Genomic DNA, 15357 nt, shown 5'->3' with positions numbered 1-15357 from the left:
TCCGGCGCGGGCTCCTCCTCCTTCCGGAGGGCTGGGAGACCGACTCCCTCCGCTGGCCGAGCGCGGCTCCTACCTCGGCCGAGCTTCCTGGTCCCCTCGGCTCTGCCCTCGGCCTAGGGGCGGCGATCCCCTCGAGCGAACACGGGGCCAGGGCCGCGCCGTGCCTGGCCGGACCCAGCGCGCTGCCATCGCGCCCTCGGGCCGGGACGCTCGCCGCGAGCCGGCCGGCTGCCGCGCGCTCGGGGCCTTCCCCGGGCCGTGGGAAAAGAAAGGATCCGAGGCCATGCCTCGGGCCCTGCGAGCCCTCCGCGGCGCGGCGGCTGCCGCCTCCTCGACCCGGGCTGCGGGTGCACGGCGACCTACCCAAGGGTCTGCGGCTGTAATTCGCAGCGGGACTTCACAGCACGTCAGGCGATGCTGATTTGTCCGTGATGTCGTTCCTTAATCTAAAGTCACCCGTCGGAGGAGCCCGTGGCTCTCGGCGACCGCGAAGTGCGCTCTCTCGGTCTTACTCTTCTAGGGAAACCACTGGACGGTTCCTCATCACCGCGTGCGTTTCCCTCCGAGGAGCCACCGCTCCCCATGCCAAAATGAAGAAGGAAAAACTAAGTCGGTTCATTCGGAGAAGGGGCCGACCAAATAATTAGGGGGAAGTCTAGGGTTTTAATAAATGAGTCACAAAAGTGTGAATTGAAGAGAGGAGGGAATTCAAGAGAGGGAGGGCGGGTGTTTTCAAACAATTCTTTTTAAACCCAGGGCACTGTAAGGACAGGGGCTGAAAGCTGGACGGCAAGGGGCTCATCTCCGAAACCCAGAAGGCAAAAACGTCGTAGATGCTCCATAAAGTGGAGAGAACTAGAGAAAGAACGGTTTGGAGGTGTCCTTGCAAAAGCCACAACAGGAGCCCAACGTTGAAAGCCGCTAGCCGGCCAGAGTTAAACTCGGAACGCAATTTCCGCGGGTGCAGTTTTCCCGCCGGAGGCTGGGTGTGCGGCAGCCTTCCTCCCGCGCAGGCGCAGTGCCGCCCAGAGAGGATGGAAGCCGTGGGTTTTCTGTGTTTGGCCGCTGCGGTCGTAGCGTGGGGCTTCCTCTGGGTTTGGGATTCCTGGGAAAGAGTGAAAAGTCAGGAACCGGCTGGCGTCCCGGGAGATGGAAGCAAGACCCTCCTGGTGATCGCGCACCCCGACGATGAAGCCATGTTCTTTGCTCCCACTTTGCTAGGCTTGGCCCGCCTGAGGCACCGGCTGTCTTTGCTCTGCTTCTCTGCAGGTAGGAGGCTGTAGGCGGGTCGCTGGGAGCGGGGGCTATGATGCGTATTCAGGTGCCAACCTATCTCAGTGGGCTTCTCCCCGAAGGGAAGTTAAGTTGAGGGAGCTAAGTGAGGACAACGAAGGTCCCTTCTCTGGGCACTTCACGGAGGAGGGTGGCCCCAGCCTGTGGACTGCAGCGGCCAACGTCCCAGGTGGGTTGGGGGACGTCACCAGTTGAGGTACTTACCTGCCAGCAGGATTGAGGAGCACAAGACAACTGCTCACATCTCTTGCATCTAATACCTATGTTTCCGCTGGGAACTGCGACTCTCTACTCGTTATTCTGTGGAACCTCTTTATATGCTAAAGGACCAAGAATAATGATCTTCTGTGGGACACCCAACAATCTAGGCTGTAGCGTGCCTGCTCCACCCTTGCCATTTTACTCCGAAAGGTAGCACAGGACCTTCCTGCGGCTTTTAAAATCCACTTTGTGCTAGAGCGTTGCATATGTCAGATTGAAGGGAGAGATTCAAATCATTAGACTAGAAAATAATTTTATAGTAATTTTAGAGTTCATTTCCACCAACTTCGAGGGATGAGGCGTCTCCAAGAGTAAGTCCTGCTTTATCATACAGAAAAGATGGACTGAGAAAACAAAAACTGACCATGATACTGATGATATTTGCCCAACTGTATAAATGTCATTGAACTGTACATAGACAGTGGGTATGTAAAATTAAACCTCAATAAAGTTATTTTTAACAAATACCCATGACCTCTTTTCCCACTTAGTTGTGTGTCATTACAGTTCTGTTTCTACACTGTTTTTTTACAGATACTCCATTTTATATAATTTTATATTTTTCACTGAACATTAGTTTTCGCTTATTTACCAAATATTTTTTGCTGTTTTTTAAGAGATTTTATTTATGAGAGAGAGAGAGAGAGAGCACAGTGGGGACAAACAGAGGGCGAGAGAGAAGCAGACTCCCCACTGAGCAGAGAGCCCTACTGGGGGCTTGATCCTAGGACCCCAAGAGCATGACCCCAGCAGAAGGCAGCCTCTTACAAGATTGAGCCACCTGGGTGCCCCTACCAAATATTTATTAAAAATGTATGTGCATATGTTAATTAATTGTATTTAAATAAATAAAAAAAATTATAGGTTTAAAAGAGCCATTTTTAAAAGAAAAAAAAATCTGTGCACTGCACACTATTAGAAGGTCAAAGCCACAGCATTGACAACACCAAATGCATAGGATGTGAAGAAACAGGAACTCTTACTCGTTGGTAGTGGGAATGCAAAATGCTTCACCCACTTTTTTTTAAGATTTTATTTATTTGTCAGAGAGAGAGAAATCACAAGTAGGCCGAGAGGCAGGCAGAGGCAGAGGGAGAAGCAGGCTCCCTGCCGAGCACGAAGCCCGATACGGGACTCAATCCCAGGACGCCGGGATCATGACCCGAGCCGGAGGCAGCCGCTCAACCAACTGAGCCACCCAGGCGTCCCTGCTTCACCCACTTTGGGAGACTTAATTTGGCAGTTTCTTATAAAAACTAAACATGCTCTTACCAAACCTTCCAGCAGTCACCCTCCCTGGTGTTTATCCAAAGGAGTTGAAAATATGTCCACGCAAAAACCTGCCCATAGATGTTTATCGCAACTTGACTCATAATTGCCAAAACTTGAGTGCAACCAAAACACCCTTCGGTTAGGAAATAAACAAGTAAGTTGGGACATCCAGGCAATAGAATATTATTCAATGCTAAAAAGAAATGAGCTATGAATCCAAAAAACATGGAGGAACCTTAACGGCATATCACTAAGTGAAGGAAACCACTCTGAAAAGGCTACATACTGTGTGATTACAACCATATGACATTCTGGAGAAGGCAAAATGATAAAGACAGTAAAAAGATCAGTGGTTGCCCAGGGTTGGGGCGAAAGGAGGGTGAATTGGAGAAGCACAGAAGATTCTTCTTTGGCAGTGAAAATACTGTATGATATTATAGTAAGGGATGCATGTCTTTGTACATTTTTGTCCAAGCCCTCATCCTGTACACCACCAAGAGGAAACCCTAACGTAAACTATGGACTTTGGGTGATTATGATGTATCAGTGTAGGTTCACCCATTGTAACATATAGCACTGTCATGGGGGATGTTGATAATGAGAAAGGCTATGCATGTGTAGGGATGAGGGTTAAAGTGAAATCTCCATACCTTCCCCTCAATTTTTCTGTGAACCTAGAACTGCTCTAAAAAGCAGAGTTTTAATTAAAAAAAAAAAGAAACAAAAAAACAACTTTGTACTTAAAAGAAATTATATACTGGTCCTTATTCTATACCCTAGGAATAAAACAGTGAAAAGCTAGATTAGGATCACATCCTTGTGAAACATAATATAAGCATTTACCCATGTTAATAAGAACTAGATAATAATAGCCTTTGTTTGTTTCAAGTTTTTATTTAGATTCTAGTTAATGAACATAGAGTGTAACATTGGTTTCAGGATAATAGCCTTTTAAATAGTTTCGTAGAGATAAACCTTAATAGAGTCATCCCTTTATTATATGTATATTTAGAGGGATTTTTTTCCCAGTTTATCACTATTAACAGAAAACAGTGAACATCTTTATGTGTTTCTTATTATTTCATTAGGGCTGATTTCTAAATTTGGCTGTTTTTAAGGCTTTGCATGCAAATCAGATTCTCCAAAACATACCAACATATATCCTCACTGACAGGTAGTGAGAGTATCTGCCTAAATACAGCACCCTCTCTAGCACTGACTAGTATTTTTTTATATTACTTCTTGGCATAACACTTTTTCCCCTCAAATCTTTTGTTGCCAATGAGTTTAACCCATTTTTCATGTATTGAGAATATGGGTCTGAGCATTTTCCTACTCAGTTTGTGCTATTAAGGATATTAACTGTAAATAGATACAGGTAATGGCCTCATTGTTTGCTTTTTTTTTTTTTTAAGATTTTATTTACTTATTTGAGAGAGACAGTGAGAGAGAGCATGAGCGAGGAGAAGGTCAGAGAGAGAAGCAGACTCCCCGTGGAGCTGGGAGCCCGATGCTGGACTCGATCCCAGGACTCCAGGATCATGACCTGAGCCGAAGGCAGTCGTCCAACCAACTGAGCCACCCAGGCGTCCCTCATTGTTTGCTTTTAATGGTATTTGTGTTTTACATTACAGCTATGGGAGTCAAATTATAACATATTTGGTTCAAGATCTAGGAGAGAAACCTGGATATTATTTACCAAGTATTATAGGTGCAGTGACTTCTTCAGTAAATTTCTCCTTGTTTTTCAGGAGGTTAAAACCAGAAATTAAAATTTTTTCAGGGACGCCTGGGTGGCTCAGTTGGTTAAGCAGCTGCCTTCAGCTCAGGTCATGATCCCAGCGTCCTGGGATCGAGTCCCACATCGGGCTCCTTGCTCGTCAGGGAGCCTGCTTCTCCCTCTGCCTCTGCCTGCCATTCTGTCTGCCTGTGCTCTCTCCCTCTCTCTCTCTCTGACAAATAAATAAATAAAAAAATCTTTAAAAAAAAAAAAAAAAATTTTTTTTCAAATGAAAAAATATATAGTATTCCCTTGGTACATATTAAACACACAGTAGCTTTGTCTTGCAAGTGTTTCCTCTGACTTGAATTTGGCATTTAAATTGCTCTCTTTTGGGGCACCTGGGTGGCTCAGTCATTAAGCGTCTGACTTTGACTCGGGTCATGATCCCAGCTTCCTGGGATCAAGCCTGGAATTGGGCTCCCTGCTCAGCAGGAAGTCTGCTTCTCCCTCTCCCACTCCCCCTTCTTGTATTCCCTCTCTTGATGTCTCTGTGTCTCTGTCAAATAAATAAAATCTTTAAAAAAAATAAATAAATAAACAGTTCTCTCTTGTAATGTTTTTGAAAGATTAATTTATTTATAAGAGAGAGCATGGGGGTAGGGGGTACAGTGAGAGGAGGAGAGAGAATCTTAAGCAGGCACCACACCCAGCACGGAGCCCATGACTCCGGGCTCCTTCTCAAGAGCCTGAGATCCTGGCCTGAGCCGAAATCAAGGATTGGATGCTCAACCGACCAAGCCACCCAGGCACCCCTCTTAGAAATTTTTAATTACTTCTATTTTTTTAATTACTTTTAAAATCCCCAACTCACTCAAAAAGGTACAGATTAAACATTACCCACACTCTTAATTTATTTTTTTAAAAAAAGAAACTAAAATACAGTGATAAAGACGATATAAAACTAAGTTATCATCTGGAGTCTTAGGGTTAATCCCTGTGTTGGATACCGTATAATGACTGTCTCCTTTCTGGGTGCAAACAGTTCACAAGTAGTACTAAAGTAACTCCGGCCAAATTCGAAAGGTCTGGTGGTGCTGTTTTCCTCTGGGTTATCTGGCTTGTAAAGGAAGCCCCTCTTGGTTCAGTGCTTCCTGAGTGCCTGAAGTGTTCTGGACACCAGGATGACACAAAGTTGAATGAGACTGTGACATTTAAGGTCAATGACATTTAGGAATTTATAATAATCTGATCATGGAGAAAAGTTCATATGTCTGAGCAGAATACTGGAAATGATTCCTTGCTGGGGAAAAGTGGGAGACTTACCAGAGGGGATGTCATTTGGTCAGGACGATGAAAATGGATTGTCATTTAGGAAGAAATGAAACGGGGTGGGGGGGGTGGAGTGTAAAGCTAAAGAAGTTGAGGAAAGAGAAAACACTGCATACTGAACTGGGTGGCTATGTATTGTCTCATGGAATTCTCAGGACAGCCGTAGGAGATGGTCATCTCCACTTCACAGGTGGAAACCCTGTGGCTCAGGAAAGTTAAGTAACTAGCACACGGTACACATGCGATTATCTGCCGGAGAGTTGAATTAAGGGGTGCATTAGCTAGACAATTGCTCGTAAGTCAGTTTAAGTGGTCCTAAACCTTCACTGTATATTATTGTAAGGATACGGAGAAGCCGTACTTAGCAGAACGATTTGTAGGAAACAGAATATATGTGTTGGGAAAAGAAAGGATATATAAGCTATTTGGGGCACTGATGTGGTCAAGATCCCCCAGGGACACATTTTCCTGTAATACTCAGGAGTAAGAGCCTCTTCTTTAAATAAATGTTCAGCAGATATTTAAGGACTATCAATTTAAAGATTCCCAAATTAATAGCATGCCCAGGTACCTGACTTACTCTGGGCAGTTTGGGAAGAGGAAGTTTTAAATCTGCTGAACTCCAAAGTCCATGGTCTTAGCGGTGTGCAGTACTGCCCGTAGCATGCAGCTAAAATGCAGGCAGACAGACAGAGGGACAGACAGGTAGATCCAGAGATGGGGAAGGATTAAATGGTGATGATTCTAAAGACTGGGCTGCTGTCAGTCATCTCACAGGAGTGAATAGTATTTCCTTCAGCTTTTTATCATAACCACAAATTTTTCAGGTGGCTTACGTCCCCTAGGGAACAAGATAAGAATGAATAAACTGATAGATTTCCACTATCAAAGAAATCTGCCACTGTATATTTGTTATCTTCAGGAAATTACTACAATCAAGGGGAGATACGTAAGAAAGAACTTTTGCAGAGCTGTGATGTTTTGGGGATTCCACGTTCCAGTATAATGATTATTGATAACAGGTAATCTATCCTTCAAAAATGTAGAAATTTATTGGCCATAAATAGGCAGCAGTATGCTCAAAAGACATAAAAAAAACTAATGTGGGTGGGTAAGAACATCTTATTTGAGAAGTCCACTTAAAATAGTTTCACATTTGTTTTTAAATGACAGTGTAATGCAAATAAATGTTTTCAACTTCTGTTCAGATTCTGTCTCTAAAAATAGCTACTTCTCTTTTAATCTTGAAAAAATATTGTTACAAAAATTTCAAAAATACACAGAAGGATAAAGAACCATGTCATGAACCCCCGTATGCCTATTACTGAAGCCCAGTAATTATCAAGCCTTTTCTATACTTGCTTCGTCTACCCCCATTTCACATCTGTTGTGTGTGCGAAGCCTTTCTAAAGAAAATCTAGCCATCAGGTTGTTTCACCCGTGCGTAGTTAAGTATACATCCCTTAAGAAGATAGAGAGATATACATTTTTAAGAAGATAGACATTCTTTCAATGCCATTACCATCACATCCAACAAAGTTAATAATTAATAATTAATGTTGATGTCCTCCCAGCACCCAGTCCATACTGACATTTCTCCAAGTAGCTCAAAGTGTTTTCAGTTGGGTTTGTTCATGTCAGGGCCTAAATGAGTCCACGCAGGATATAGTTGGTTGATACTCTGCCATTCATTGTCCTTTCCTCCCTCCCCCACCTTGTCTTTGTTGAAAAAAGCTTAGTTGTCCTATAGAATGTCATGCCTTCTGGACTTGTCTGCCTGTCTTCTCATGGTGTTAAGTTGTTCTTCTATCATTCATATTTCTTTTTTTTTAAAGATTTTATTTATTTATTTGACAGAGATCACAAGTAGGCAGAGAGCAGGCAGAGAGAGAGGAGGAAGCAGGCTCCCTGCTGAGCAGAGAGCCCGATGCGGGGCTCGATCCCAGGACCCTGAGATCATGACACGCGCTGAAGGCAGAGGCTTAACCCACTGAGCCACCCAGGCGCCCCTATCATTCATATTTCTTGCAAACTAGAACTTAGCTATAACTTTCAGGAGCGAGAATACTGCTATAAACTACTGTGTACGTCACATTGAATCATTTCAGGAGACCACATGCTATCGATCGTCTCGCTTATAATGATTCTACCACTGATCAGTGAATTCACGTGGCAACGGCTGCTCCTTTCATTTCAAAGACCCACACCCACCTTTCATGTAATGCTTTCATGATTGCCTGAATCATTGGTTAACTAGAAATAGCCAAATGCTGAGTGTCTGAATGTCTCCTGCATTCTAAATGTATTAGCTGTAATTCTTCAGCAAAGCAAAACTTTATCAGCTGGGGCTATGTAGTTACCCTAGTATATAATTTGATCTGAAAAGACAGGGTAAAGCTTAATTCTTTTTCTTTTTAATTTTATTTATTTATTTGAGAGAGAGAGGGAGTGGGAGCAGGAGCAGGGAGAGTGGCAGAGGGAGAAGCAGACTCCCTGCTGCTGAGCAGGGAGCCCTACTGAGGGCTCCATCCCAGGTCCCAGGATCCTTACCTGAGCCAAAGATAGACGCTTAACCGACTGAGCCACCTTGGCGCCCCTAAATGCTTAATTCTTTAATTGCCATTTTCAGAATAAGGAGTCGATGCCCTGTGTACCTCCAGTGATAACCCATTGTTTTATGGCTTGGATGGGGAGGGCACTTTTTTATTCCATCGGGTACCTATGTGTTTTTATGTATTCAGGGTTTCTGTTTTGGTTGTGTTCTTTGTTTCTCCAATTGTCTCATCTTTGACTCTTGAGCCTCTTAATGTTAGCTCCTGGGTCCTTTGTCATGGTCTCTTTAGTTTTGTAGGATTTGCTTGCTGTCAGGGACGATGAGATTTCCCAGCACCTTCTTGTATGCATTCCTGCCCCAGTCCTGGCATCAGCCCTCCCTCCGAGGAGCTTTGGTTTCTCTTGGGAGGGTATGGTATTTAGAGACCATAACCAGAGTTACTAGGAGTGTTTACTGCTACAGTGTTAACGGTGGACAGAGCTGGTTAATATGTATTTTTTTAAGGAAAAAGAAATCAGGAATACTAATGCTTACAATGTAGAGTTAATATTTCAGGGGTTTTGTTTAATACCTTTGATTTTTACATCAAATCTCTTTTCTCTCACACTGTAAGTCTTGCTTTCTAACAACATGAACATAATTATTCTCTTTTTAAATCTTTAAGGATTTTATAAAACATGAATAAAAAAATACTTGAAAAGCAGATATTAAAAACCAAGGCTAAATATAATATAACTGACCATAATGTCTGCAATATACTTCAGAATGATTCAGAAAAAAAAAAAATGCATACCTATATAGATTAAGCCAAAATAGTAAAATATTAACAGTTTCAACCCTGGTGAAAGATACACAAGAGTAGATTATACTAATCTTTTAACTTTTTTGTTTGTTCGTAACTTTTTATAATAGAAAAAATTCCGAGTACCATACCACGTGCCTTTTCTCTGATTATTTTCTGGCATGTATTAATATATGTTAATGTATTGTTATCGACCTGCCTCTTCAATTAAAAAAATTCAGGGGCACCTGGGTGCCTCAGTCAGTTAAGCATCTGCCTTCAGCTCAGGTCATGATCCTAGGGTTCTGGAATCAAGCTCCGCATAGGGAATCCCTGCTCAGCAGGGAGCCTGCTTCTCCCTCTTCTGATCCCCCAGCTTATACTCTCTCTCTGTCAAATAAATAAATAAAAATGTTTAAAAAAAAAAAAAAGACCACTTTGTTGAGAAAAATCTGATGGATTGCTAGGCTTTGATTGTCCCCATGCATTGTCCATGAGCTGAGTCACTCTCTCTGGGTTTCCTTTTTCATTTCAGCACCTGCTTTAATTAGCTGCTTCCTCCCACAGTGGAAGAGGTTGGGGGTGGGAGATGGAGTTTAGATGAGCGGCAAATAAATTAGTCCTGGCAGACATGTATCTCTTACTATTTGAACCTTCATGACATCACAATAGAAACAGAAACAATAGTGGAGACCGATGATTAAGTTGTTTGCTTTAGAATGATCACTCTGGGGGTGCCTGGGTAGCTCAGTAGGTTGACCAAGGGACTCCTTTTTTTTAAGATTTTATTTGTTTATTTGACAGAGTGAATGAGAGAGACAGAGAGCAAGCATGGGGAATGGCAGGCAGGGGAGAAGCAGGCTCCCTGCTGAGCAAGGAACCTGATCTGGAGCTCGATCCCAGGACCCTAGGATCATGACCTGAGCCGAAGGCAGATGCTTAACAACTGAGCCTCCCAGGAGCCCCACCAAGGGACTCTTGATTTCAGCCCAGGTCATGATCCTCAGGGTCATGAGATCAAGCCCAAGTTGGGCTCCGCACTGAGCATGGAGCCTGCTTAGGATTCACTCTCCCTTCCTCTGCCCCTCTACCCCATCCCACTTGTGCTCTCTCTAATTAATTAACTAATTAATTGAAGTTTTAGAATGATCACTCTGGGGGCGCCTGGGTGGTTCAGTGGGTTAAAGCCGCTGCCTTTGGCTCAGGTATGATCTCAGGGTCCTGGGATCAAGCCCCGCATCGGGCTCTTTGCTCAGTGGGGAGCCTGCTTCCCTTCCTCTCTCTGCCTGCCTCTCTGCCTACTTGTGATCTCTGTCTGTCAAATAAATAAATAAAACCTTAAAAAAAAAAAAAAAGAATGATCACTCTGATGATAGAATGGATTGAAAAGCTTAGGACCACAGACTAATCAGTCTCATGCGTGAGTCCTGGCAAAAGGAAAAGGTGTCAATTTAGAGTCCAGCAGGTAAGATGGAGATGAGGGGATGATGTGAGTCTTATTGAAGATGGTTCAAGAACAGAAGAAATCTGGGATAATGGAAATTGCAGGCATAGAGAGCTAGGTGGATAAAGGTCAGCTCTCATAGTTTAGGACGAGAATTGGGTTATGGGAAAGAACAGATCAGACATCCTTAGCATATGGAAGAATTAAAACCATTGGAGTGGCTGCAGTCACCCTCGCTTGGATCGGTGGGGCGATAAGAGAGTATAGAGATTAGTCAAGGCAAGAAGAGAAAACCACAAATAAGGAGGAAAATTACGCATTTGGTATCATGTAACCCAAGGAGTAGGCATGGGGATGGTTCAGGAAATTGTGAAGCAAATAAGAATTCCCTGCTCAGAGAAGAACCCCAATATTAAGCAAAATTAGCATCAGATGCTAGAAAAAATTCTATATCCTCCCTTTTTTCATGAGAGAGCATTTTTAGCATTTCCCCAAGTCACTAAATAGTCCTTAGAATGGTCTTAAAGATTTCATCACAAGGATGTGTTATGACCTGGTTAATGTTGAATTAATCAGGTCATAACTACTACTATTGAGTATTTGAATTTTCCCAATATTAAAGTATTTTAAAATCTGATAATAAATCTTTGAAGTTCTGACCTTTTCCTTGGGTAGATTCCTAGATGATGAATTACTGAGACAAAGGACAGGACTAATAGTTTCTTTCATCTGGGTACCAAAAACATTCTTACTAAGGTTATTATGGCTTATCTTACTTTTTGTTGTTGTTATGAATAAGACTTCTTCTGATACACTTGTTTTTAAGACTTCACTGATGGTATGGAGAATATTTACTGACTTTTTTGTGTATTTTTTTTTATACCCATCCACTTAAAAAACATCTTTAAAGAACCTAACAGCATTTCACTTGATTTTCTTAGCGTTATCAGTTATCCCTGCAAATAATGCTAATACAGTCTTTCATTTTCCTATTTACGTCTCTTACTTGTGTTCTACTTCTTATTATAACTTTGGGTGGAATTTCTTAAACTATGTTTGACAGTTGTGGTAAGAACAGGTAACTTGATCTGCATTGATGAATTGACTGAGAACACATCTAGTGTTTTACCATTAACTGTGTTGGCTGCCGATTAGGAAGGATATTCTTGGGGTGCCTGGGTGGCCAGTCGGTTAAGCACCAGGCTCTAGGTTTCAGCTCAGGTCATGATCTCAGGGTGGTGAGATCAAGCCCTGCCTAGAGTTCCTCACTCAGCACAGTCTGTTTGAGATTCTCACCCTCTCCCTTTCCTCCCTTTCTACCCCTCCCCCATTCTTGCTCTTTCTCTCAAATAAGTAAATAAATTAAAATCTTTTTTAAAAAGATATTCTTCATTGTGTTAGGCATTTTTGTTGGGAACTGAGCTTCATTGCGTTGCATTTGGGGGCTCCTATCATTTCAGTACCCTACGAAGAGACTAGAAAAAACTTTCAAGGGTGCCTGGCGGTCTCAGTCAGAAGAACATGTGACTGTTGATCTTGGGGTTGTGAGTTCAAGCCCGACATTGGGTGTAGAGATTACTGATGTAATAAAAAGAAAAAAGTTGGGACGCCTGGGTGGCTCAATTGGTTAAGCAGCTGCCTTCAGCTCGGGTCATGATCCCAGCATCCTGGGATCGAGTCCCACATCGGGCTCCTTGCTCGTCAGGGAGCCTGCTTCTCCCTCTGCTTCTGCCTGCCATTCTGTCTGCCTGTGCTCGCTCTCTCTCCCTCTCTCTCTCTGACAAATAAAAAAATAAAATCTTTAAAAAAAAAAAAAGAAAAAAAAAAGTTTAATTTATTCTCTGTTTTCCTTGGCTGGGGGAAAACTGGGGTCATCATGGGGAATTTTTTCTCTTATCTGTGCTAAGAGGTTCTGCCATGCTTTCTAGAGCCAGACTTCCCCAACTGCCCCAGCTTTATCGAGTTATTAGCTGTCACTTTATTAAGTTACTTAATCTCTGTTCCTAAACTTCCTCCTCTGTAAGCCTTGAAAAATAATATGGTTTTGAGTGAATCTGTGAAAGAAATCGCTTGCTTGTTTGTTTTTCAAAGTGACATACTTCCCTTTTACTCTGTCAGGGTACTTGTGATTTCTTTTCTCACCATTAAGATCAGTAATAATACGGGGCGCCTGGGTGGCTCAGTGGGTTAAGCCACTGCCTTCGGCTCAGGTCATGATCTCAGGATCCTGGGATCGAGTCCCGCATCAGGCTCTCTGCTCAGCAGGGAGCCTGCTTCCCTCTCTCTCTCTCTCTCTGCCTGCCTCTCTGCCTACTTGTGATCTCTCTCTGTCAAATAAATAAATAAAATCTTTAAAAAAAAAAAAGATCAGTAATAATACGAATGGGCTTGTGCCCCAGCACCCTGTTTGCACACACAGACATCCCCCTGTGCGGTGTCTGCTTTGCCCAGCAATGCAGGATGTTTGATTCAGAGCCAGATCTGCGTGAAAACTGCCCTCAAAACAGAGATCTTAGCTTGGTTATCCAGGTCATCATTCTCACCATCTGTCTCGATTTACTAATTTTTGTATGTATTTTGAAGATCATGTAGCTTCAGGAATATCCCCTACTTGTGAAATGCAACAGTAGAGAGGTAGTCAACTTGTCCAAAGTAAACACTTCAAGAATCCAGTTTGAAGAAGTCAAGAAAGCCACGTGTCTTAGCTCAGGCTGCCATAACCAAATACAGCAGCCTGCACGGCTTAACCAACAGAAATTCATTATCTCTCAGTTCTGGAGGCCGGAAGTTTCTGGAGAGGGTGTGCATCTTGGCTTGCAGATGGCTGATTTCTTCTGTATGCTCACACAGAGAGGAGACAAAGAAATTTCTCATTCTGTACTTACAAGGCCGCCAGTCTTACAGGATTAGGGCTCCACAATTATGACCTCATTTAACCTTAATTACTTCCTAAAAACCCTATCTCCAAATACAGTCACATAGGAGGATAAGGCTTCGACACATGAATTTTGGGAGGATACAATTCAGTCCCTAGCAACATTCCATCTTTATTCATTCTTTCAGCCTCACATTTCATAACCCAGAAAAAGCAGAGCTTTGGAATCTTACTTTAGGTTATTCAGAGGAGCCAAAGAAAAGAATTTGGGGGAGGAAGAGAAAAGGAAAGTTTTATGGAAGACTTACACTCATAGTGATAATGGTAAATAAGTATTGAGCCATTACTGTCAGTGCCAAAAACCATACTAAAGACATGATCTCACTTACTCCTCGAAATAATCCAATAATTTTTCCCATGTTGTGGATAAGAAGCCGTGGTTTGGTGAGAGGTTGAATAATTTGCCTGAGGTTATCCAGCTAGTAACTGCTAGAGCTGGCATTTGAACTGAGACAGTCTGGGTCCAGAGCTTCTGCCTCCACTACTCTGTCTCATATCTGCCCCATGCCCAACACATGTTCTCAAAGGCTGTCTTGTTTGAGTCTTTGACTGACTGTACAGATTGGGTTTTTTGTTTTTTGTTTTTTTAAGATTTTATTTATTTATTTGTCAGAGAGAGAGCGAGCACAGGCAGACAGAATGGCAGGCAGCGGCAGAGGGAGAAGCAGGCTCCCTGCCGAGCAAGGAGCCCCATGTGGGACTCGATCCCAGGACGCCGGGATCATGACCTGAGCCGAAGGCAGCTGCTTAACCAACTGAGCCACCCAGGCGTCCCTACAGATTGCGTTTTATCATCCTTTCTTTATTTCACACAAGGAAGCTGAAGCTCAGAGAGATTAAGAGAATTCTCCAAGGTCATTTAATAAATGGCAGTGGTAGGAACCAAAACTAGCAAGGAAGACAGAATTGATTCCTGCTTTTCTTCAGGAAAGTAGGTCACCCTATTGCGACCAGACCAGCGTGTATTGGAGAATACATCTGGTTGGCGTTGTGTGTGGTCAGTTCTTTCTTCCATTGTTCTAAGCCTCCTTGCTTGATTTCAGAAAAACATGTGGCCCGAGGAGCTCACCCCAGTAAACCACTCACCTAATCACTTACAGAGGCAAGACTGTTCAGTTGTCAAGAAAAGAAGGCATAGTCTCCATCATTGGACAACTAAATGGATACTTTGGGTGACTTTACCTGGTTCTTAATGCCTCCATAGGTATTCTGCTAATTTGAGTCATAGGATATTAAATTGTTGTTAACGGATATATATTAAATGTCTGGAATGGGCAGCGTACCGTGCTACATGTTGAAGAAAGAGAAGTTCAAGGTTTCGGAGCTAACTAGTAGGTGCTGGCATTAACCGTCATTGCTGCTGTATTTGTGCAAAGCTCTCTCACTGTGCATATGCTGAAGTTCAGGTCGTGCTGTCAGGGTCCTGAGATCCATGCCCTTCTAGCTCCCGTCTCAGCATGGAGTCTGATTGAGATTCTCTCCCTTTCCCTCTTCCCCTGCCTCTCACACTCTCTGTCTCTCTCTCTCTCTAAAATAAATGAATAAATCCTTAAAATGAAAAAAAGATATGTGCCAGACTTGTTAATAGTACCTGCTACTTAATTGGGGCAGGGAAGAGGGATACTTTCACTTTTTAATTCTACAGAATTTTGTACAGTTTGATTTTTAAAAAATATATATATATATAATTTCTAAATTTTATATATATATATATTTTTAAAGATTTTATTTATTTATTTGACAGACAGAGATCACAAGTAGGCAG

The 15357-nt window shown here is 42.8% G+C and overlaps 1 protein-coding gene across 1 annotated transcript in view; it reads left to right on the top strand.

Annotated features, from left to right (window-relative positions):
* The first annotated feature begins 1032 nt into the window (after nucleotides 1–1032).
* LOC111139474 (phosphatidylinositol glycan anchor biosynthesis class L) overlaps nucleotides 1033–15357 on the top strand; it is a 63405-nt gene continuing 49080 nt past the window's right edge. The window contains exons 1-2 of the mRNA XM_022491741.1: nucleotides 1033–1269; nucleotides 6801–6900. Of these exons, the coding sequence (XP_022347449.1) occupies nucleotides 1035–1269; nucleotides 6801–6900 (335 nt within the window). The 5' untranslated portion in view covers nucleotides 1033–1034. The remainder of the gene's footprint in view (nucleotides 1270–6800; nucleotides 6901–15357) is intronic.

The sequence above is a fragment of the Enhydra lutris genome, unplaced genomic scaffold (genome assembly GCF_002288905.1).
Source record: "Enhydra lutris kenyoni isolate GAN:26980312 unplaced genomic scaffold, ASM228890v2 scaffoldscaffold109, whole genome shotgun sequence".
Taxonomy (NCBI): Eukaryota; Metazoa; Chordata; class Mammalia; order Carnivora; family Mustelidae; genus Enhydra; species Enhydra lutris.
Note: the sequence above shows the minus strand (reverse complement) of the source record. Positions and strands in the feature narration are given on the sequence as shown.